Source organism: Erithacus rubecula, assembly GCF_903797595.1.
Source record: "Erithacus rubecula genome assembly, chromosome: 3".
Taxonomy (NCBI): domain Eukaryota; kingdom Metazoa; phylum Chordata; class Aves; order Passeriformes; family Muscicapidae; genus Erithacus; species Erithacus rubecula.
The window spans coordinates 102,611,017-102,635,775 of record NC_136689.1 but is presented as its reverse complement, the minus strand read 5'-3'; the positions used below and the strand labels follow the sequence as shown (position 1 = coordinate 102,635,775).

The 24,759-nt window shown below is 41.6% G+C and overlaps 1 protein-coding gene across 2 annotated transcripts in view; it reads left to right on the top strand.

Moving 5' to 3' along the window:
- Positions 1-1,868: 1,868 nt before the first annotated feature.
- The window catches only part of ANKRD29 (ankyrin repeat domain 29), a 28,306-nt gene continuing 5,415 nt past the window's right edge, over positions 1,869-24,759 (top strand). Inside the window, exons 1-6 of one of the 2 annotated variants that reach the window (XM_079300790.1) lie at positions 1,869-1,900; positions 7,451-7,561; positions 9,273-9,371; positions 11,513-11,611; positions 17,817-17,915; positions 20,764-20,862. In XM_079300790.1, coding sequence (XP_079156916.1) covers positions 1,880-1,900; positions 7,451-7,561; positions 9,273-9,371; positions 11,513-11,611; positions 17,817-17,915; positions 20,764-20,862 — 528 coding nt within the window. In that variant the 5' untranslated portion in view covers positions 1,869-1,879. The remainder of the gene's footprint in view (positions 1,901-7,450; positions 7,562-9,272; positions 9,372-11,512; positions 11,612-17,816; positions 17,916-20,763; positions 20,863-24,759) is intronic. The other variant, XM_079300791.1, reaches the window with a different exon arrangement.

The window sequence follows — 24,759 nt, the reverse complement described above, 5'->3', positions numbered from 1 at the left end:
CAAAGTATGGTACCTAAATATGAAAACAGAAAAGTGACAGGAGACCATGTGCAACTGAAAATAAGTGCAATTTCAGATTTTTCAGGGGTATTAAGAAAAGCACTTTATTTTTTTCCCGTGATACAAAAGATAAATAGAGACCTCAAAAAAAACTTTATTGCTTTCTTCTTCTTTTTTTGTTGTTCATTCAGAGAATTCTTCGGGGTTTTTTGGTCATAAAATTTAATATTTGGGCTGATGAATGTGAAAAGTTTGGCATGTTATTCACAATAGATTGAATAAACACAGGGATTTTCCAGGGGTGAGGTAGGGAGTGTGTACAGATCAGTAATATTTTCCTCTTTCAGTGGACAATCTTCACTGGGCAGCTGGATCAGAGCAAGGATGACTCTCAGCTATGCAATCTGCTGGATTTATTCCATGTTTTTAAGAAGAAATCTGAGTGATCATCCAGGATTGTATGGTCTCAGTAATTAAGGTTCACACCAGGCCATGCATTCTGAGATGAGCTGGTGCTGTTAGCAGCTTTCATCTGCTTGTCTACCATTTGTTTTACTGTATGCACAGATGCACAGATGAACATCGCCTCAGGAAAAAGATCTGCAGAAACCTCTTCACTTGCAGATTTGTAGAATAAGCTATTTGGATCTCAGCACAAGTATTTTCTCTCCATGCACACGCATAATTTTCTCGTGAATGGGATTTATGGGTGCACATCAAAAGAGGAAAATCCCTAAGGGCTCAGTTTAAACCAACAATAGCAAAGAAATTCAGGAATCTCTCACCAGAGCATGCCCTGCTTTGCCTACTTTATATCACGAAGACTTTGAATGAAATCTGTGGCATCCAGGCAAAACAGGACATGAACTGGCTTTCTGGTTGTTCATTTTTAGAGGCTTAAAATTAAGCCCTTAAGAACTTACTGGCTTCCTAATGAGACCACATCAGCCCTGGGACATAGTGTTGGTGACAGCTGGATGCAGGCAAGGTGAAGGAGCGCTCACCCCCACCAAAGGTCTGGGTGGCAGCACCGTGGGTGTACTCACAAGAGTGTCTCTTCACAGGTTTTTCCTGGATATGAGGGGAAGAGGCTGTGAAATGCAAAAGAGGTGCCATGCAGGTGGCACTAGCACCGTGATGAGGCTAGGGCTGGGGTCTGGTGCTTGGGGTTTGCACCATTTCAGTGCTATTCCTGAGCTGCAGAGGCTTGATCTGTAGGTGTAACCAGAGGCTGAGTGGTGTGGGTCCCTCACCCAGCGGGCTGGCTTCTCAGGATGCTGCTGGAGCAGGGACCCATTTTAAATAATACTAATACTAATACTAACTACAACAGTAGAAGAGTAATAATCGGAAGCAACACAAATAACAATAACATAAAATTTCCTGTAATTATATAAAGTACGCTGATACAATTAACATGTGTCCGAATATAATAAATTATATTCGGCTAAGCAATAACAAAATAAAAAATGACAAGAACGATAACAGTAGCGATAATAATGAAAATGACAATGATAATGATGCTAATAATGATAATAAAATACTGAATAAAATTAATGATAATAGTACTAATCGTGATAATAATAATTTTAAAAATTAGATATTATTATTAATAATAATAAAATTATTATTATTGTTATTACTATTATTATTATTAATAATAATAATAATAATACTTCTATAGCAAATACTCCCTCCCCGCCCCAGAAAGCACCTTTAGAGAGCCCTAGCAGCCCGAACCCCCCGAGCAGGAGGTGCTGCGGGAGGCAGGCAGGAGGGAGGGAGGCGGCGGCCCCGCCCCGGCGCGGCCCCGCAGCGGGGCGCGGAGCGGGGAGCGGAGCGGGGAGCGGAGCGGAGCGGGGCGGAGCGCAGCGCTGCGATGTGCACCATGTCGTTCAAGGTGAGCCGGGCGCCTCAAGGGGAGAGGGGCGGAGGGATGCGCGTTTGGGTTCCCGCTTTGCGCTTGTTGGTGCCGGCAGCCCGTGGAGTGCGCTGGCGTATGAGTGCGTTTGGGGATTGATTGGTTTTATTTTTTTAGGAAAAATGAGGGTAGTGTTGAGCGGAAGGAAAGAAAACTGTAAGGTCCTTCCCGAGCTTTGGGGTGCCCCGGGCGAGCTGCGGCAGCTGATGGATGGAGCTGGTGCTTTTACAGCTATTAGCCCCAGAAGGGTGCGTGCCTTGTGTTACATAAACTGCGAGCCTCCGCGGAGATTCCCGCTGGCTCTGGGGTGGCCGGGCTCCGTGCTGTGGGTTTTGGTGCAGTCAGGAGCCTCCTCATCACTTTTACGACCATCTCTGCTGGTTGTGTAATAGTTAGGAGGCAGTCTTTATCCGTGCTCTTCCTTTCGGGCTGTGCTGGCCGCTGAAGCCAGACTGGTTCGTTCCCTTTGCCAGCTGTGATTCCTGTCACTTTTTGTACTTCTTCCATCCAAACTTATGCAAGAGCAGTCATTTCACAAGATTGCCTTAAAGAAGATTTTTAATCTAAGGACAGGATTAATAAAATTATTTGGCAGAGAGAGAAGCAAGCAGCAATTTACTAATGATGTTAACAGATAATATTTGTGATGGATGTACATCTTCTCTGTTATGCACTTTCTGGATGCTGTGCTTGCCCTTCTCTTATTGATCAGCAGCTCAGTGCCAGTCCTTTGCCATATTGCTTGTGTTGCATTTTTTGATTAGATGGATTATTCGCTGTGCTTGCCTCACTCCTGTCAGGGTATCTCCCCCCTGGAATGCTGGTGTTTCAGTGGCACAGTGTCATTGCAGTGGTGGCACAGCAGGTGGTTCCCACCTGCAGTTAAAGCTCTCCTGTGGCAGGCAGCAGAGAACCTTTGCTCCAAGGGCAGCTCAGTCTTAGACTTGGTGGTGAAATCATAAAATGCCTTGAGGTGAAAGGGGCCTTAAAGATCACCATGTTCCAGCTCCCTGCCATAAGCAGGGACACCTTCTACTAAACCAGGTTGCTCAAAGTCCACCTGTTCTCTTGGCAACCTGTTCTGGTGCCTCACCACCTTCACAGTAAAGAATGTCTTCCTAATATCCACTCTAAACCCACCCCATTCCAGTTTAAAGCCATTTTCCTTGTCCTATCACTACACGCCCTTGTAAAAAGTCCCTCTCCATCTCTCTTTCAAGTCTCTTTTAGCCATGGGAAGGCTGCTGTAAGGTCTCCTTGGAGCCCTCTCTTCTTCAGGCTGAACAACCTCAATTCCCTCAGCCTGTCTTCATAGGAGAGGTGCTCTAGCCCTCTGATCATCTTCATGGCCCTCTTCTGGATTTGCTCCAGCATGTCCACATCCTTATGCTGGGGGCCCCAGGCCTGAACGTAGTACTAAACGTGTGGTCTTACCAGAGCAGAATTGAGTGAGAGAATCACTTTCCTCAACCTGCTGGTCTTGCTTCTTTTGATATAGCCCAGGATACTCTTGGCTTTCTGGACTGCAGTCTCTGTGGTCATCCTCTTTTTGGTCCTGCGTTAGTCTCACACCTTGTTTCTTTTATTTCTTAGTTCTTCTGTCCCTTCATTCTGTCATTTTCCCACCTTCATTACTCACAAGCATCTACCCTAACAGCCCATGTTCCTGGTGATGCCAGCTTCTTCTTGCTTTCTTATCCTTCTTTGGCCTCCTTGTTTATTTAACTTGCTCTTCAGGTCTTATTTTCTGTTCTATCCCATCAGGTGCTTTTCTGTGCCCCATTTCTCACACTGTATTCCCTCAAGTACTCCTGTTCAGAGGAGCTCACTGCTTTCCCTTCCCTCTGAAGAATTTCAGACCATACCTCCCTCTCTTCTTTTCTCTCCCTTTTCTGTGACATTTTGTTTGGCATTTTCTCTTTCTCTCAGAAGATCATGAACTTAACTTGGATTCTTACTACCTGTTTGCCACTGGCTGCTCACATTTTCTATGGCACAGTATTTATCTTTCTTTCTCACACCAATATCCTCTCTTCTACCACAATTTGCCTGACTAAACAATATTTATATATTGAACCACCTTTCCTTTTTATCAAGATCCTTCATGCAGGATATCTAATAAAGAACTCAGATCCTAAGCTGCACGAGCCTTTTCCATCATGCTTGATCCTGATTTTCAGTTCTTCTTCTTCTTCTTAAAACTTTTTACTCAGTTCTTCCTTCCCATTAGGACTGGTTTGGAAGCTAAGAAAGAAAAGGGAATTTTCTTCTTTTCTTTTCAGCATAAGGAACAACCCAGTGGGTGAACCAGCATTCTCTTTCTCCTTGATTTTCTTTCTCATTGTCTATTACCCCTTTTTTTTCATCTGCAAGATCCCTGTTTAAGAACTGCACTCTTCATCCTCAGTGGCCACCCACTGTCACCTGCCCTTTCTCTGCAAAGGTAGGGCAGGGAGCAGGAGTTGGTGGTTACAGCATTTAAATTATACTTTCCCCCTCAGTATTCCTAAAATGACACAAATACATTAGCACAATTAATTTTCTCTGTGTCCCTGCAGAGAAACATTTTATATATATATATATTTATAATATATATTTTCTTCAAGGCCAATTTATAATTTTTTTTTTCTTTTTCTAATGTCAATACAGCATTAATATAATGCCAGCTTTTCACCTTTGGGCTCTCATAAAAGCATACAAACAACCAAAATTATTTATCTCTCTCTGGCAGAGCCAGATTTTAAAATAAAACTTTAGAGAACTTGATGAAGTGAAGGAACTTTTATCCTGAAAGTTGCTGATGCTGGCACAAGTGACATAATGAAACAAGCAATTTTTATGAAAGCTATTAGGTAATAATTTTCAAATGTTTATTACTTTCTGCTCCCAGACTGTCAGTGCTGAGGATCAGTTGTTTGCTTTGAGGATGCTTTGGGAGCAGACTAGCTTTATGATAAAAAATACATTAAAATTTTGTCCAATTAATCTCTTGAAATTCAACATTGCCTCTCCCTAAGAAGTATTTGATGAGACAAGACCGAGTTAATAACCAAACCACAGCAGTCACATCCTGCAGTTATAAATCCATTTATTGCTCAAAAATAATTCAATTAATCAGATTATTAACCCCAAAGTGCTGTCTTACATTTTGCCAGTGATGTCAGTATTGCTGATTAAAGTGAAGAGTACAGAGATATAGATCCAGGGATATAAATTGCCACATGGTACACAATGAGTCTGTTCTTGTAAGGTGCCCAGATCATCTTAATGATTTTGCACTTTCATTCACTTTTGCAGCTAAAATAGCTCAGATTTGCATCTGATTTTTTAATCTAGTTATTGGTTGATGGTCTGAGTGTGCTGTATGTTGTACTTTTATATAAGGAGTCCCAAGCAATGCAGGGACACAAGGGGAAATGAAAATGCTTAATAGGAGTCAGTACAAATGGGAAAAAACTTTTTTTATGTCCTTGGTGCACTGAAGAATTCTTCAATTCATTGGGTCTGATCCAAAGTATAAGGACAACTCTGCTGGAGAGCTACTGTAGGGTTTACAGGGGAGAAAACAGAGGTAGGAACTTATGACTCATAAGGCCAAAGACTTTGAACTTCTACTTCCCATCCAGGGTCACACTGGACATTTAGTTCTTTTCTCTTCCCACATGAATTGGTGAAAGCAGGTATGAATATGGATTTCAGTTTCTGTCTACCTGACCAGTGAAAGTGGTGGTATATGATGAACCATAATAAAATTCAGTCTGCCACTGCACCCTTGTAGTGAAAACTGGGATGGATTAAATAAATCTTTCCCTTTTTGGGTGTATTGTCATCTGAACTTTCTAAAACTTTAAGGTATAATTTGGGACAATAAAAGATAAAGAATTTGATTGTCCATTCTGTGAGGTCTAAACATAATTTTTGCAACAGCTTTCCAGTGAATATCATAATAACAAAGCCAATAAGACAATATTCCTAACTTCCAGCTCTATAAATAAATATCTATCTAATAAAGCAGAGCAGAAAGGGCAACATGTGCCTCTGTGTGTTTAGGTCAATTGTTTGCTTTTACATAAAATTTTAGTGGTTCTAAAGGTAAAGATAGGAAGACACTACAGTGTTGCCAGCAAGGAGGGTGTAAACTGCTGTCTCTGCTTTAATCAACATCATCCACAGATTCTCCAGGGAAATGCAATAGCTGTGAAAAGAAGATCAGAATTTAGCTTATTGTGCTTGCTAAAATTTTCAGACTCCTGTCTCTCTGTATGCTGGTACAAGAAATACCACTATCAATTTATAGGAATGACTTATAATTTATTGAATGGTTGGAACACCTCTCATCTGAAACAGCTGCCAATTTTCCAGCCTGTTAATATTAAAAATGCAACCCATGGAAACTGCTCAGTGTGACAGACCTGAGACATGCAGATTCATGATTCTTGTGTCTGCTGGTTTCTGCAAAGTTTATTGTCTTCATGTCAGTGAAGGAAGCAATTTAAACTGTGCTGTATATGTGCATTTTAATTATAGAGCATAAAACTATTGAATCCTGATTCCATGCCACATTACATTTATGCATTGACATTTAGACAAGAAGTGCCTATGTCATTTCTGAAGCTGAATGATTGACTTTTTTATCCACTCTGCACTCTCTTTGGGTTGTCCTGAAGGCAGGGTGTGCTGGACAGCAATGCCTCTGGGTATTTTTGACTCTGCTTTGGTGTGACTATTGGTGAAATGATGCTTTACTCCTCTGAAAGTGGTTTGGGCCCTTATTAAAAAATCAGCAGCATGAACCTGCTCTAGGATAAGTATCATTGCCAGTGTTTCCCTCTCCCCTTCATCCTGGACAGTGCTTAACTGTCAAGGCAGAATATTGGCAGCTGTCTGCATCAATTAGATAAAGAGGGTTGGAGCAAAGTCCATGTATTTTTTCTGTCTTTCCCTATGCTGGAGCAGTCATCATTCACTCCTACTTCACATGTCCACAGTCAGAGGGTGTTAATTCCAGGAGGTAGAACAAGCAGTCTGGGAGAGGCATGAACAATACTTTTCTTGTATTGTAACTTTGAGTGCAGAAAAGGAGAAGACAGAGAGCTAATCTGAAACCCAAGAGGATGCCCTGCAGCAGGACATGTCAGCAGGATGCTTCTGCCTGACTGTGGCCAGCCCCACCACAGGAGCAGGCAATACAGGCATCACTGAGCTTGTTGCTTTCTGTGATGTTTCCCTGTGGATCTGGCCTAGCATCATCATTTCTCATTACAGAACAATCTAAGGGATATAGACTGCCATGGACACAAGGAAGACTCAAAATAACATAAGGAAGTACAGGAAGACTGGTTTCTTTAATTGCAAAGAGAAATGAAATTAGCTTCCTTTCCATGCTCTGGGTTGAAAGAATAGCACACTAAGCTGAAACGTGCCTGGCTTGGATGCAGAATGCATGCCCAATGTATTTTCCAAAGTGATTTATTTCTGCTTTCTTTTTTCTCTTTTTTTTTTCCCCTTCCTTTTCCTTTTTTCCACTAGAAAGAAACACCACTTGCCAATGCTGCATTTTGGGCTGCAAGAAAAGGAAACCTGGCTCTCCTCCAGCTGCTGCTGAACAGTGGGCGAGTAGACGTGGACTGCAAAGACAGCGTATGCACACAATGCACCTACAGCCACAGCACTCACTTTGCATCACTCTCCACAGCCCACCATGCAGAGGGTGTGGTAGAGATCTAACATGAAACATATGAATGTCTTATGGTACATCAGGATGATTTAAAACCTTCTCCTGTCAGTAATCAAGCTTGAAATGTAAGATAAAGTAGTATGATGATTTACATCAGTGGCAAGGGGTTAAGAATTTGCCAGCACTAAAAAATGTGTCTTACACAGTTATTTGTGGTGCTGACATTAAAAACACAGATCCTAGCACCTCGGGCTTCTCTTTGCAAAGAAGAGTCATTGTAGTAATAGATCACAGTGCAGAGTTGGCTCAGTTGAGCCCAAGTGTCAATGATTCTGTCAGCTATCAGAACTTCTCATAATTAGAACTGCTGGCCTTCTAAATTCTTCCTCCTACACCCAATCTCTGGACTGGGAACCCACAGTGCCAGTGAAGGCACAAGATTGCCAAGCAAGACGAGTCCAGACACATGACAGATTTCATGGGAACTTCTTTACTGTGATTGACATTGGTTGAAATTAGTTTTGAGATTAGAAATGTGATGATAACATAGATAATGAGTAGATCTTTCTATTCTGCCTACAACACATGGTGAGATACTTGATTGTGCCAAACAGCAAGGGGAAAAGGAGGTTGAGAAGTTCCAGGTTTCCTCTGTTTGGCATTGGGACTGACTGACACGGAGTCATGCTGGTTTGGCAAGGATAAATGCCACCTCCAGCCCCAAACATGAACTTGCCACAGCTTCTCTCACTTTGAATACCTTCAAAGTGTAAGAGATTTTCTAAGCCCATTGACTTTAACCTATCTTTTCATTTTCATTTCATTTTTGCTCTGTAGGCAAATATTTGTCCTACAGTACTTCTGGAGCTGGTGCTATGACTGTCCTTCTGACAAGGGAGGGAACGTTGTTCAAATGGAGGCTTGTAGTAAACAGGGCAGAGATCAGTGTGAAAAAATAAAGTCACTACTGTTCATTTTTTCTCAAAAGAAGGGTAGTTTTGGACAAGAACTTTCACACTGTGCTGCATTAATAATTGTATTAGACATACACATTTTCTAGGCTAAATTGGTTTTGTACAATTAAGACCACAATTAAGACCTTTTTTGTAATGCCACCCATTCCTTCTTTAAATTGAGCTGCTGTATGTGAATGATTTTGAAGGATGTGTTTTATCCTTATGCATGGGGTTTCTGCATTGTCCATACACTGCATACATATAAATCCTACTTCATTCACTGGAAGTGACCTTATAGTGTACTGAGGGAGTTGAACACAGATTTCTGTACAGAAAGTTCTCTCTTACAATGTGAAGAGTCACTGAGTGAGTTTGCTCTTATTATTTGGATAGGGAATTAATGTTCAAATCAGCCAGCCCCTTCTGACTATGACTCAGAATTCTAAGTGACTCAGCTGAGTCACTCAGCTCCTGTGTCTGAGGTTATTCTTCTGGAAATGATGCAAAGAACTTTGGGATTCTCTGATTTAAAAGAGAAACAAAAGCTGTTTAGAAACAAAACCCATTCTTTTTTAATACTTGTTGCACTTATTTTGGGACAATAAGGTATCATAAGCTCCCTCCAGCCCTTAGGCAGAGATGCTGTCTCATCCAGACAGGCTGATTCATTGCTGTAGGTGTCTGTTGAAGATACTGACTTGTTTTTCCTTACTCCCAGCTTGGCACAACAGCTCTGATGGTAGCATCTTACTATGGCCACATAGATTGTGTACGGGAATTGGTGTTGCAAGGAGCAGATATCAATCTGCAGAGAGAGGTAGGATTCAACAGGGCTTGATTAAGTGACTGTTGATTTGTTACAAATAATGAGAGTGTTGTCTGCTGCTTGTTGCCAATTGTTTCTTTGTCAGTTGCTGTATAGTGTATTTATAACACATATAACAGACTCTGTTCTGAGGACATCAGGGAATGAGATATCTGGAGTTTACAATAGATAATCAGATGCCAGAGGTACATTTATAACTCATCAAACATTTCCAGCACATCTGGTTGGTGAGGCTCAGTTACATCTGTGATGTAACCTCCCAGGCATATGCCATTTATGTATTTGCAGTTTTACTTCTTGGCACAACAATTTACAGATCCCTGGATAGGATAAATAATGAAAACACCTTTACCTTTTGATTTGCAGCCTGGTCATTAAAATAGAGTAGGTGCCATTGCTAGCACAGGGATTATTTTTACTCTGCATGTTTTGGAGTTTCTGCCTTTTAGTCTGAGCCAACTCATCTCTAGCAGTCACAGAGCTTTATCACCCATATCCTTCCCTACATCTCTGCTTGGCATTCAAGGCATGTCTTGCACCATGACATCAGCACAGAAGGGACATCAGCAACTGATTTTCTTGGGAAATTGCCTTTCACTCATACTCCATGCAGACAGTTGTAAGGATTACAGTTGCTTTGGTCTGCGTGTTGGCTGCACAAAAATCAGAATTGCTCTGGGACAGCCACTGGTTTTAAGAGAAGAGCAGTTTAAGGAGGGCATGAATGGTGGCAGGTTGTGCAGGATAGCAGTGTGCTCGTTGCTCCAACAGTACAAACCAATGTTTCTTACTTTCCTTGGTAACCTGGAACCAGAGCATTAATCTCATGCTGACATCTGCAAGTTACTGAGTCAGTGAGTGCCATGTTTGATGGTGTAGGTGTCTTTGCATTTACTGGCCTAAACTTGCTCTAGCCATGATTGTCAGTGTCTTTCAGTGGGGTCCTGTTCTAACAAAACACGTACTTAAATATGTCCCTTTCCTTAGGTAAACATTGCTTGGAAAGAAGCACCAAAAGGAAAAGTTAAGAACAGTTTTATGGAACTGCTCTTGATTACCACTCAGGAAATATTGATTCAACAAGCCAACAAAAAGAAAACACTGAAAGCCTCCAAAACCACTCTGTTGCAGAAAGGAAGCAAAACAGGAAAAGTTTAAACACTAAAGACCAATGGCACTATTCTGCAGCTAAATGCATTTATTCCAACTAGTGCTCTTGTGCTCTGAAGTTGTTGTGAACTTGGGGAAGTGAGAGTCCCATAAATGTGCCCAGGAAAGCGAGCTCTGAAATGGTCTAAATGGGGCCACATAGTATTGTAAAGGCTTTGGGCACTGGAGTGAATTTCACATGTAGCTCCCATTTCTTGTACTTTCTACATAGAGTGAGAGAGCCCAAAGTCAGGGAAGCCTGCATCTTCCTTCCTTCCTTCCTTCCTTCCTTCCTTCCTTCCTTCCTTCCTTCCTTCCTTCCTTCCTTCCTTCCTTCCTTCCTTCCTTCCTTCCTTCCTTCCTTCCTTCCTTCCTTCCTTCCTTCCTTCCTTCCTTCCTTCCTTCCTTCCTTCCCTTCCCTTCCCTTCCCTTCCCTTCCCTTCCCTTCCCTTCCCTTCCCTTCCCTTCCCTTCCCTTCCCTTCCCTTCCCTTCCCTTCCCTTCCCTTCCCTTCCCTTCCCTTCCCTTCCCTTCCCTTCCCTTCCCTTCCCTTCCCTTCCCTTCCCTTCCCTTCCCTTCCCTTCCCTTCCCTTCCCTTCCCTTCCCTTCCCTTCCCTTCCCTTCCCTTCCCTTCCCTTCCCTTCCCTTCCCTTCCCTTCCCTTCCCTTCCCCTTCCCTTCCCTTCCCTTCCCTTCCCTTCCCTTCCCTTCCCTTCCCTTCCCTTCCTTCCCTTCCCTTCCCTTCCCTTCCCTTCCCTTCCCTTCCCTTCCCTTCCCTTCCCTTCCCTTCCCTTCCCTTCCCTTCCCTTCCTTCCCTTCCGACTGAGTTAAGATACCTGGTGTCCTCTAGAGTCTTCAAACTTGTCATGTTTTTTTCAGCTGATATTTAAGTGATTGAACTCAATACTTTTTAATTTGAAGCATCTATACTTCAGTCAAGTGTGTTATGTGTTTGTTATTATTTTAATCCATTTTTCCTTTACAGTCAGGTGCAACTTCTCTGTTCTTTGCTGCACAGCAAGGCCACAACGATGTAGTGAAGTATCTCTTTTCATTTGGAGCCTCCACTGAATTTAAGAATAAAGTAAGATGATGGGTCTATTTTTGCATGCTAATACATTCTGACAGCCAAGGCTGGGGATTTTGTACTCACGTGAAACATGACAGGGCAGTGTTAAGATGATGAAATTTTCTCACATGAACATTTTTTGAGTAATATGAGTAATGCAACACATTGTGAAACATTAACTTTGGACTAGCTTTTCCTACCTAGATAGTGGCAGAAGTTCATCAAGGTCCCTTGATAGTGATATCAGTCTTTCCTCATAAGCCATCCTCCAATACAAGATCAAAGGGTCTTTTTTTTTACATACCAGGTAGGACCCTGATTCGGGTGTTTATGTACTCCAGTTGCATAAAACTTACATTTCATCAGCATTGGGATATCTCTGCATGCCACCATAGGATACATAAGAGCATAATGCCTTCAATCCTCTCTAAATTCCCACTTTCCCATCTAGGACAAGAAGATGAATATGCATCTCAAAGCTTTTATTTCTTTGTTCAGGCAGACCTTTTCCAAAATCTTCTTAGAACAGCCAAAAGCATGGGTGGCAGGGCTTGGGTTCCTCACCCCCGGTGGGGTCAACAGCAGCAAGATCAGCAGTTCATCACCGACAGCAGTGCATTAACCCAGTTTCTTTGCCCAAGGCAGTATTAGCACCTCTGCTTTCAGAAAACAGTGGGGGAAAGCAACATATTTTCATTAAATATACTTGTCCTTGACATGCTGGATACATTTTGCAGCATTCCCTTAATCTGGGGAGAAGGACACTTGCCAATCACTTACCCTAGGATCCCTAGTGGTGTCTTTGGACAAGCAATAGTTCTTTATATCACAGTAATCAATTTCTCAACATATTTTAGTCTGTGATTTGAATTATTCTCTCAATCTCTACTTGCTTTCTGGAGTCCCTGGAAATACAGGCTCTAAAGGAGTTGATGGAACGTCAGAAACCCAGCTGCTCATGCTCCAGGGGCTAAAAATCCTGATGTTTTGTGGCCAGAGTTCACACAATGCCCATAGAGTAGGATTCATACATCCCAGGGAGCTGTGCTTGTGGTGAGCAGCTCTCTGACCACAGCAGCAGTCAGTAATAAAAGCATGAATGAAACTGTGGCTGTTTAACACAACATGCAGAGCAGCTGTGAAAGTTGGCAATGCAGGAGCTTGCAGTGTTAGATTCAACAGCTGTATCTTGAACTCCTGAAAATCTCATGTGGGACAATTAAGGTTGCACATTCAAATAAATGTTGTCTCTCTGACTTTTATTTCAGGGTATGGTGGGGGTTAGCAAGATTCAGAGGGGTCATCTTCCCTTGCATTCAGCTGGCAAGTCAGAGGCTCAGTACCTTGTTCTGTCTAGAGGGACAGATGCATCTTCACTCAATCTTTCCACAGCTTGTGAGATAGGAGTTTGTGAAGAGATCAAGATTTGATCCAGGAGGTGAACAGCAGGCTTGAAATTGTCTGATCCTTCATGATGTGTGCAAAATAAATTGATGTGAAACACCGGGACAGATAAAAGAGAGCAAAGATCTAAATTATAAAATAATATTCCTGTGTTCAGCTGCTCCAAATGGCTTCCATCTTCGGACAAATGCAACTTTGGGTTCCACTGTTGCTCACTTTGAAACTTTAATTCCAGCCTCTTCTCTTGCCCGCCTCTGCTTCTGAACCCAGACCTGCCTTGCCTATGTCCCAAGTATCTTTTAAGCTGTTGGTTGCTCTTCCTCTCCAGGCCACAGATTTCTGCTGTGTTCAGACAAGCTGGTTGAAAGATAACACCAGCTCCCAATGGATGTAACATGGGAAACTGGTGTTTGATGTGCCTGTGACATGATTTTCCAGCAGCACCACCCAGCATGGGCCTGAGCAGAGGCACCAGTCAGGTGTAGTTCATGGACAGCCCACATCTTCCACTGGCTCACTAGTGTGGCTTTGTATCAGTTCTATCTTCTGATTTAATAATGTGGGATTTAATAATGTGTAATTTAATAATTTAATAGCTTGGAATAATTCCATCGTTCTGTTAGCAGGTGACCAAGATGACAGGCTCCTCCATCCCTCCCAAACCCCAGAAACAGTAGAATTGATAAAACTTTTCAGGTCAGGGGCAAGGCATTTTCTCACTAGGACACTCATCTAGGAGCAGCACTGGAGAATATATGGCTGATCCTGTTTTTAAAGGACAGTGCAAAATTATTCCATTTGCAAAGGATATATATATTTATATTATAAGTTATGACATGGATTTGGAATAAGCACACAAATTGAATGTATGCTAAAAAACAGGTACTTTAACTAAGGAAATGCAAAGCCCAATATCTTTTTCATGCACTTATCTGTAAATTGTGATTACAACATTTGTTACTCATATATGAGGATTCTGGAGAACTATCTTAATACAGGCATGCAATTCTTGTTAAGCCTTGCTATGGCAAGTGAAATAAAACTACTCCAAAATAGTGTAATAAAGTAATTAGCAATAAATACTAATGTTCTAAAGAGCATTAATAGTGCTATTGAAGGTTGACTATTGTATAACTATTACATATAATATTAGTGTGCATTGTCCCAGTCTGACATCCATAGAAATATTCAGCATAGGTTGAAACTTTTTTCTTTTATTCTGATAGATGTGATAAGCATGTGAGTTCTTAGAAAACATGGTGGCACATTTTCTGCTCTGTACTGCAGGTTGAGCAGTGTCAGAGGCTGTTTTTCAGCAGGCAGTGACTGCAGAAGATCAGTTCTCCTCCTTTGTGTCATATTAAGTAAGAGATGGTAAAACAATGTATAATTCTAAGCTACTTTCAGGCGATGATAACAGCAGAAAGGGGTAGGCAAATAGAGAGGGAAGTCTACACCTCTTAGTATAGTCTTACCCAGCACTGCTGTTTAAAGTACTTTCCCTGCACATCAGCAGCTGCTGCTATGTGCTGGCAGTGAGGAGCACAGGCTCTGGGGAGAGCAGAAAAATGTTTTTTCAGGGAGAGAATTGCAGAGGTAGCTGAGAAAAGCCCAGCTCCTATCTGAGATGGAAACATTTGCCATGCAGGATTAATAGAAGCTCCATTGTGTCAGGAAAACAGGATATGAGCAAGAAGTGAGCCCAAGGCAATGTGCTGTCTCTAAAGGTTGCTCAGTGGCCTCCTGCCCACTGCAGAAGGGGTGGCAGCCCCAGGAGTGCCTCAGTGCTGGCTCACGTGTCCAGCTCCCACTTGCTGCCCTGCTCAGAGTTTCCAAGAGGCTTGCCAGGACCAAAGATGCTGCTTCAGCTTTTTACTTATCTCAGCTGAAGCCAAAAAGGAAAGGGGTAATCACATGGCTGAAAGGGATGTTAAAACTCTTTCATTTACTTTTTTTCATGCCCCACAACTTATCTGCTTTTCCTGTGGTCTGTAAGACATTGGGGTCTTCAGCTAGAGGTTGCTGGAGTAAAGAATAAGAGAAAACCAGATGGAAGCTCAATAGAGGCAAGAGGGGGAGTGAGTTTTTTCCTACTAAAAAACTGCACTTTTGCAGTTTGACAATTCTTTGATTTAACTAAGTGCTGTCTTATCACATGGTCAGTGGAAAAGTTTCCTGCTGCCAGTTTCCCTTTCTTACAGAAAGATATGCATCTGATTTTTCACAGTGGTACCCCCAACTCAGAGCACGCAGAGAAATCCCAATCTCTTCTCTTGAATGTATTCAGCTTTATATAGCAGCCAGACAGTAGAGCAGCTCTTACAGCTTGTTGTCTTCCTGATCAGGAACCAGATCTTTGAGCCCAGGAATAGTTACCCAGTTCTCTCTGCCACAGTAAATATTTGATCCAGAGTGGACAGATGGAATTGGGGATTATCAATGCTCCTCTTCTAATCCTTGGACTCTGATCAGACTGATCTAGGAAAATTTAGTCACTTTAGTCTGAAAGATCCAAATGGTGTCTTTTGGAATTGTGTTACTCTTAAAAAAAAAAGTATCCATCTAAAACTGTTTGCTGGGTTGAACCAAACACTTGGTCAGGAGCTCCTTTTTGAATTAATTAGATGTGTCTTGAGAGAGTGTTGCCATTCTTAAACCCCAAGCTGTTGCATCTCCCAAGGTGGGATCACACATTGGGATTCCAAGTGTTGAGCTTCAGCTCTGGTGTGCCAACTGCAGTTAGCTTTGCAGGCCTGCCTTTTATTTGGGACCTGTCACTTTGTTCCCTACAGAAATTATAACCAAACAATCTTCTAAAAATAACAGGAATTCGTGGAGAACACAAGAATTGTAGAAGATAAGAGCCAAACCATAAAGCAATAAACAAACTTTTCCCATATGCAGCCAACTGAGCATGTCGATTTACCTTCCATACAGGAAACTTTTAATATTTTTAAGCTTCCTAAAATTTTCCTTTCCTGTCTAGCATAGTTTCTCTTCTTAATTCACTAACCTTTCTTTTTCAATATTGTTCAGGGAAAAAATCTTGAAAAATTTCTCTGGTTTTTTTTTTTCCATTGTTTTGGGGGTTTTGTTGTTGTTGTTGTTGTTGTTGGTTTTGGTTTTTTGTTTTGTTTTGTTTTGTTTATAGCCCTTTGATCTGGTAAATTAGCGCTTGACCAAAGTGGCTTTCACCTGGTTGGGAAGAGGAAACAGGTTTCATGAAGCTATTAGCTTTTCCATTGTCTTTTAAGTGTGTATAAGGTGTTTTTAATCCAAGGACAATTGTTATTGCTTTAGTGTTTTGTTCCAGCAGTGCCCATAAAATTACAGTAGTTTAATTTGGCAGGAAAGTCTAATTTCTCAGAAGAGAAATTTAACTCCACTGACCTGATTACACACTGTATTTACTCAAATAATCCAGAATTAATAGGCAATTCTTAGACTGTCACACAACAGCCTCACATCTCTGGCTTTGCTTACACCCAAGCCTTCTTTTCTTTTCAATGTCATAGGTAGGAGGGGGAATATGAGGGTTTGGGAGCAGCTATAAATAAGACTTGTGGGTTAGTTCAGTCATGTCAGAGCTTGAGTTATCACAAGGTTATCACAGCCATGAAATTGCATCACTGATTAATAAATTTGATTGCCACTTCTCATTATAAAAGATCCATTTGGTCACTCAAGCTGTGACTTATTTCATGGATATCTATGTGGAAAATTTCAGACAACTTTGGAGTTGTTTCAGAGAACAAGTCTAGGCCAAAGCACAGTCTTGTGTCCATTAATAACAGCTCTAGAAACCATTTACCTGAAATACTTTAGATAGCTTATCTTGTGGAGGAGAGGCTTGAGACTGGGAGAAGGCAGGGGAGAGAGAAGACCAGTGGTGGGGACATTTTGGGATGTTCATCATCTTTGTATGATGGCATGGTGCCATCCCAGGCAGAAGGTAAGAACTCCCTCTCCATAGATATTTTTGGTAATGGTCATTTTTGAGTGAGCACAGCACATTGAAAATGGAAAGACCCACGTTTGCTCTCTCAGTTGTTTCAGCTGGTTTGGAGTCAACCACCAGTGGCACTGGGGAGTTTCCCTTCTCATTTGTCTCCCAAGGGAATGTTTCTACAAGCAGGGATTGATGCATGTGCCTAGGTCTCCCTTTAGTGGTGATGTGCAGCAACTCTAACTGCCTGGGACTGATCCTATCTGCATGGATCACTTTTCAAACAGAAGTAATGGCATGATTGGTGGTCATGCCTTTGGTCAGACTCACACTTCCACAGCCAGCTAGCACACTTTAAAATCCTTCCTCTTCAATCAGCTTCAGGGCAACAATCCACCAGTGAGAGGCACAACAAAACAGGGCACAAGGTCCTGGCCAAAGAAGAGCAGATGATCAACAGACTCTGGAGCAGTGGAAAGGTGTGCTGTCCTTGCACCAGTGAAAGAGTTTGGCAGGCATGAGGAATTTGGCTGTAGAAAGAAGAGATGTGGAGGAGCTTGGAGTTGTGAAAGGAACAAAGCTTCTAATGGCAAGGCAGAAGATGAGGAATGAAAAACAAAATTTTCTTAGTTCCTTTCCCTCCCTAAAATCCTCAGCAGAAAAATGTATGTAGTGCCTGAGCCAAGTTGAAAGATTTACATGTCAACACTTGGCATTTAAGTTATGAAAGATTCAGTAGCTACTCATTACAGAACTGCTATGAGCCAAATTCTGAAAAGTCTTAAAATTTGGCTCTTTTTTTAAAACTGTGATGTTCAGCCCAGGACTTGACCTCTCACCTGACTGTACCCATTCTTTGCCTTTTCACAGGATGGAGGCACAGCTCTCCTGGCTGCCTGTCAGTACGGGCATGCAAAAGTAGTGGAAACTCTGCTGAAGCACGGCGCCAACATTCATGATCAACTCTATGTGAGTTACTTGACACACACAATATTGACAATGATGGTGGTGGAACAAATGTGCTGTTGCTTGGACAACAGCAGACACCCTGGCTCCAGCACAGACAGGCATTTGCCAAACGCTGCATTTTTGTAGTACTCTGTTCCTCTAAGATGTGGATTTTGTTAACTGTCTGCTTTTTATGATGCTGAGAGGAGTAGCACAAAATCAGAAAAGATTGTTTGGTTGCCTTTTAGTTCATGATCTGTATGGAGGATATGTACCAAATCTGGAACAGACTTTTGAGTTACCCATGAGCCTGGGAGGGAAGAGCATGTCATGTTCTGCCACAATTTGAAGAAGAGTGAATAGCTCTAGAGCCTCCAAAGTATGTTTGTTTTCTACCAGAAAGAATTGCAAAAATTAAAATATTTAAATTACTTCAGAACATATTTTTTAATATCAGTTAAAATTATGTTGTTTGGTATTTGTGAGTCTCCAGTTCGTCAGTGTGAGCTATTATAAAGTAAGGTTAAAATAGCTGAATTGATGTTGTTTAGTTGACTTTTCACAAAGTTGGATTGAACCAACGAAGCTCTGGATTTAATTTACTCAAACAGAGACACAGATAAGTTGAGCTTTTTGGCATTCAACAGAAATGAGCAGCAGATTTTGCCTCTGCTTCCCACCACTCTTTCCTACCCCAGGGCACTCAAGACTGACAAAGAGGAAGATGTTTCTCTAAGATATATGAGTTTTTTCAGCTGTTTCCTTTGGCTTTGGATCTGCAGGATGCTGTTGCACTCCCAGTTCCTACTGGCTTGCAGGGGAGCTGAGAGCTGGTGACTGCAGAAGTCATAGGAGGATCCCCACCTCAGTGCTGCCTCACCTTCATTTATAAAGAAGGTTGTTCCACCTTTGCTGTCATGCAAATAGGAATTGTCTTCTGGTCTGAGAGCAGTGATTCATCCCTCTGCAGGATAATCCCAGGGGCTGCCACTCAGTTTAAAAATAGCTATGCTGCCACACCTGCAGACTCCCACCCAGAGGTCAAGGCAGTAAAATAACTTCCTTGTTGTCTCTCCTGGAAATGAGCAATATTTGCAATTGGATTTTAAAATGTACTTTTATTGCTCACAGACATTGGTCAAAGCCAGTCAGAAACAGTTGTGTAATAAAATAAGAATATGATCTCTTGAATAAAATGTTGTCTAAGATCTTTTTGTGGGCCACACTGCATTTGTAAAGTGGTACCTGGATGGCAGTTTCACTGGCAGCTAAATGAGAAAGATTTTGAGCATACGTTTGGATACTCCTCCCAAAACCATCAAGATCAATGTTTTAATCTTAAATTGAATCGTGTGAGGGGTCAGAAGAGCAAGAGACAAAAGAATACCCTAACTAAATAATATTTCTTGCAGAAATGTGTTATAGCCTCAAAACAGCATTTTGATTGCAGCATCAATTCTAATCAAACACCTGTAAGTGAATACAAGGTTCTCCATCTTGACTGATCCTGTAATAAAGAGCTTTTTTTAATATTACACAATTTTGTTGACTTTCTAAATTGAAGTGTTCTCTGTCTCTGGAGGCAGCTTGCAAAGGCTCTGGTACTGCCAGGTCTTTTCATTTACTCACACAGTGACCAGAGAAAACAGCTCATCAGAGGGCCTGGGGACAGGCATTAATAGCTCCATCAGACACACCTCTTTTGTTTACCAGGACATTTGTCTTGAAATCCATGTCAAACATCCTAAATTCAGTCCCTGGGGCACTATATTCAGCTCATGCTTCACCAAATCTGTGCTGAGTTTTTCAGTTAGAGCACACTCTGTCTGCAGACACCAGCATTTAGTCCCAACATAGTGATATGCCAACAAGGTCAACAGTAGGCTTTCAATAAAATGTGTCTTGTGATATGCACCTGCCTGAGTTGGCATGAGAGGTGTACATGCACACCTGAGGTGCAGTAAAGGGGTTAATTCCTGTCTCTATTTAAACTAAAAGATTCTTGCCTCCTAGGAAAACTTGTCCTAGCACATCCAGTGCTTAGTGCTGTGGATGTAGGATGGGCAAACACCTGGCCCACCCTCAATAGAGATTTCTACTTATAGTTGGTTAGATGGATTATAACGCTGTTTGAAAATGTTCCATCAAAAACACTTAATGAAATATGACTTTTGATTTTTTTCCCTGTGGAAAGGGTTTCTCTGAAGTAAAATTCTGAGAACATCTGCACATGAAAGACACGTGAATGAAAAATAAAACCCTGTATTTGTTCACAATTTATTCTTCCACAAGCTTTTTGTGGGAAAATTCTGGTTTCTGATATGGCTATGAAGTACTTTTAGATTATTACATTACAGGTGAAGTCTCTTCCACAAGATGTGCCAGAGCAGAAGCATGGTGGTGTCTGGGGTGGCACAGCAGCATGGCACAGGCCTTACTCCTTCAGCCTCGGGGCAGACTTCAGTCTTGAAAAGTACCTGACATGTTTCCACCATGTATCCATGCAGCAGAACACTTCTGCATGAACATATAAAAGCTAAATGAACCTATATTGCTGTACAGGAACTAATTTCTAGTTATGTAGCTTGATGCTTTAATGAACTAGACTCTTAGTATTCCAGACACAGGATTTAATGCTGGATTTGATATATGATGGGAGCCAGTATTGTGCATACTGCATGAAAATGTTGCCACAGTTTATTATGAATTAGACTTTGCATTTTGGTAGTTATTACTTGAGCATGGCTGTATATTTGCTGTTACAAAACATAATGACTAAAGACTGAGAATTCAATTCAGTTTCGTTCATTTCTGTGTGGAAAAATGGCATCACTTCAATGCAGTGTAAGACAGATGTGCTTGTTCTTAGGATGGAGCTTCTGCAATTTTCCTGGCAGCACAAGGAGGATATCTGGATGTCATCCGATTGCTGCTCTCTTCAGGAGCAAAGGTTAATCAGCCACGACAGGTATGATCAGCACTTCACAGCTGGGTTCTAATTTTACAGCTAAGAAAATTAACACTGGAATTTTCTCTAGGCATTAGGTTCCTGTGGACATGTTTCATTGGAAAGCAATTTGTGGTTGTACCAATATTCTGTGTTTTAGTTCAGATTGGCAACATGATTTTGAAGTCAATACCTCAGTCATTTCTGAAAGAATTGAAACTGAAAGCTCTGCTCCAGATCTACACATTACCCCCTATGAATCACTATCCCTGGAGGTTTTTAAAAGATGGGAGAAGTGGCACTTGGGCACATGATGTAGTGGTGGATTTGGCAGTGCTGGGTTCATGGCTGGACTCAGAGGTCTTTTCCAGCCCAAGTGATTCTGTGATTCTAGAGCAGACCAAACCACTGACTGCTCCTTTAAATGGGTTTGGAGTGTATGCATGTTTGGGTCAGGCACCAAACTAAATCAAAATAAAACCCTCCAGCTGCATGGAATGTTGTTGTAGGGGCCTTGCACTACCTCATGCAACTACCAATCTGTTTGTTGCACCACATTACCTTTGAAGGTCTACATAGCCTACAACATTCCTGAGTTCTTTTTAAAATTGTTTGAAAAGCTCTGGAAAATCTGGGAGCTCTAGGAGAAGGCAGAACTAAATTCTGCTTTTTGAAATCTCCGGACCTTCAGATGTGGCTTTGGTGCCAAAGTTTATCTTTGACAAATGCTTTTCTTTTTACTTTTGTTTATTTGTTTGTTTTATTTTGTGTCATTCCTGAAATTCAAGCATGAGTGTTGCCTTCATCTCTGGAAGTTCTTGAGACATGGAAAGCTTTTCTCTCCATTTTCAGCTAGTCAGCCTCGTGGGCCTGATGTTGCAAACACATACAAGCAGTGGCACCTATAAGCATGAAATTAGCCCCTTGCAAGCAGTAGGACTGCTGTTTGATCATTAAATGGGGAGTGTGAGCAAGATTTGTGGCTGGTTCAGAGATCCCTGCTAGGGGGTTAGGGGCTGGATCCACTGTGATGCCTTTTCTTGCATTTTCTCTGAACAAAGGGCTCACCTTTGACAATGCTGTTGCCTCTCCGCTGCTTGTCAAAGCCAAGGTGCAGCTTTAAATGTGCCTCTTCAAATGGAACAATTGTTTGTTATAAAAGTAGTGATTTTAAAATGTAATATTCATGATTTCTGCTTCCATTGGTTGTCTATGATTCCTGGAAAGTACCACCACCCTTCATGAACAGCCAGAAAAATGACAGAAACTCCCCCTGTCTCAGAGTTGAAAGTTTCAGCAGCCACTGCAATACCTCTTAGTAGTTAATGGCTGGTGAGAAGCTAAATTACTCTACTGTAGCACCTGACTGTGTAACTGATCTTCAATAATAATAATAATAATAATAACAATAATAATATTAATAATAATAATAGCAATGTGATTACTTAAGTTTTAGCTTTCATATTTCTAGATTCTCTACTGCATTAGCATATAACTCTGAACTTCTTATAAAGCATCAGCTGGATACTGGAGTTAGGTAAGGGTGCAAGAGGCTTTCTAGGTTTTAAACTATGGGATAGGTAAGCATACGTGGCATATAGAGAGACATGTATGAAAGCTCTCTTGCTTTCCAAATAAAAGTGTTTCTTAATTGTTTAGCTGTTTCTTGGCTCTAAAATCAGTGCCTAAACAGCCAAAGGTGGAGTTGCACAGCTAGCTTTACACACAGCACATAGAAATATCTGGTTAGACATGGAGCTTCTCAGGAATATCTACCTGCTTTGAGAGACCCTTTCCTGTGGTCTACTGAAACCCTGTAGGCAAGGTAGCTGTTCTGGGTCTTCACATTTGAAATTGATGGGATAAGGTCTTGTCCTTGTAATTAGTCATGCATGTCAGCCAGGTGGCTGTGATCACTGACTGCAGCAAGTGAAAAAGCAGCAGGCAAGAGCAAATGAATGTGAAAACCCTAACAACAGTGGACAACGTGGCATGAGACAAGCTCTGCCAGGTATTTTATTATTTCCTTTCAACTGCACCAAAAGCCTGACAAATCATAGCCTGGCAACAGAAACTGATCTATATGTTTCTGCTGCGTGTGTACACTCCGAGCTGTGGTGTAAGGAAAGAGGATTAGTATTTTAAGTTCCTTAACTGAAACAGTTTTCCTGCTGCCCCTAGCTCCACCTCTGAGCACCAGAGCTGTGCTGGCAGCTACCACCTGGATTGATGCATTAACTGCTCCTAGGTTGCTTCCAAAAAAAAAAACAAAAAACACCCCAACAACTTAGAAAAAGATTAAGAAATGTTAAAAGCTGTTAATTAAGTCTAAAGTTTCAATATAGAAGTAGAGACCAAGGTATGCATTAATGCCTTTTAAGTAAGTCAAAATAGGGTTGGGGAGCTTTAGCTCTGGCTGAACCCTGTTGCCATTAAAACTGCATTCTGCTATCTGTAGTTACAATGCAGCTAATTCTTTCTGACACTATTTTTTTAGCTCTCTAATCCAATTTCTACAGCACAATGTTTCATGAGGCATTTTTAAATCTTAGTTGAGGCAAAGACTTGTCTCTGTGTGAATGTTCCTCCTGGCTCCTCTGTTTCATCTCCAGCAGGACAGATTTCTTTGCTTGAGGGTACCTCCGATCCCTGCTAAGATTATGCCTGGATAAGTGCATGGCATTTGTATTCGGGACCACTGTAATCTGAAACATTTCCTTAACAAATGGAACATTTTTACTGTTTAATTAGTCAAGTAATGGTTGGATGGACTTCAGTCTCTTTCTTACTTACAAATGGATTTGTACTTTGTTAGAAGGTGCTGTGTTGGTCATGAGGTATGCAGCTCTAGAAGGGGCAATTTCGCTGCCAGACAACTCTCACTCTCATTTACAAGATGTGTTGCTCTCACTGTGGTAGAAAACTTTTCCAGGCAATGTTATCTCAAGTACAGAGTGCCAGGTGTGAGTTCATCTTCTCCTTCCTCGTGATGTCCAAGTTTTCCTCTCTACCTTGTGAATTTGGTGGCTAAATCCGTGGACCTGCACACGTTTGTCTGCCTTCTGTGTCTCCTATGCTGCTTTAGTGGATACAAGTTCCCCCTCAGTCTGATGTCCCACTTCCAGTCCCATGGGGGTATTTCTGACATTTTGGGTGGTTCTGGCTGTCCATGTGAAGCCCTTCAGCTCAGCTCTCACAAGAACAAATAGTGAAACTTTCTGGAAAGTTTCTACCTTGGCAATGTCCTTTCTCTTGGGTTGCAATTGCCTTCTGCTCTTGCCAAAGTTGAGGAGCTGGGCAGGAATTCTTTTGTCATCTTTTTGTCTAGACAGAGCTGGGGCAATGTCTGAAGCCTGCTACAGGAGATGTTTCTATGCTTCTTCAACTTACAAAACAAAGCTGTAAGATTCTTTGCCAATGCTGTTTTGGCAGTCAGTGTCACAACAGGCTTTATTCTGGCTGGCTAAGCAGATTCAAAACAATCTGAAAATTAATGACTTTTTTCTTAGCACATGATATGCAATTACACATACATGTAAGCCAGTAAATCTTTATAGGGTGCACTTCATCAAGCAAGCAATTTGCTATTGGCAAATTAGGTGTAGTAGTGCCAGTGGACTAATGGGCAGAGCTGTGGAGGAGATGACACTGAGTAGCCTGAGAGTAGGGGCTGTCTGCCCCTCTAAATACATACTGGAAATTTGACAGGTCTTTCACCTCCTACCCTAATCTGGCCTTTTCTACAACAATGAAGTTCAGATTCAAAGCTGCAATATTAAGTTGTTGGTTAATGGGTAAGAGAAAGAGCATTAATAATTTCAGTCAGAGTATATTTGGAACTTATGGCTGCTGGATATAATAAAGTGTTGTCCATATATACTAGCTTGTAAACAAATGTGGAAAAAAGAACACCTTACA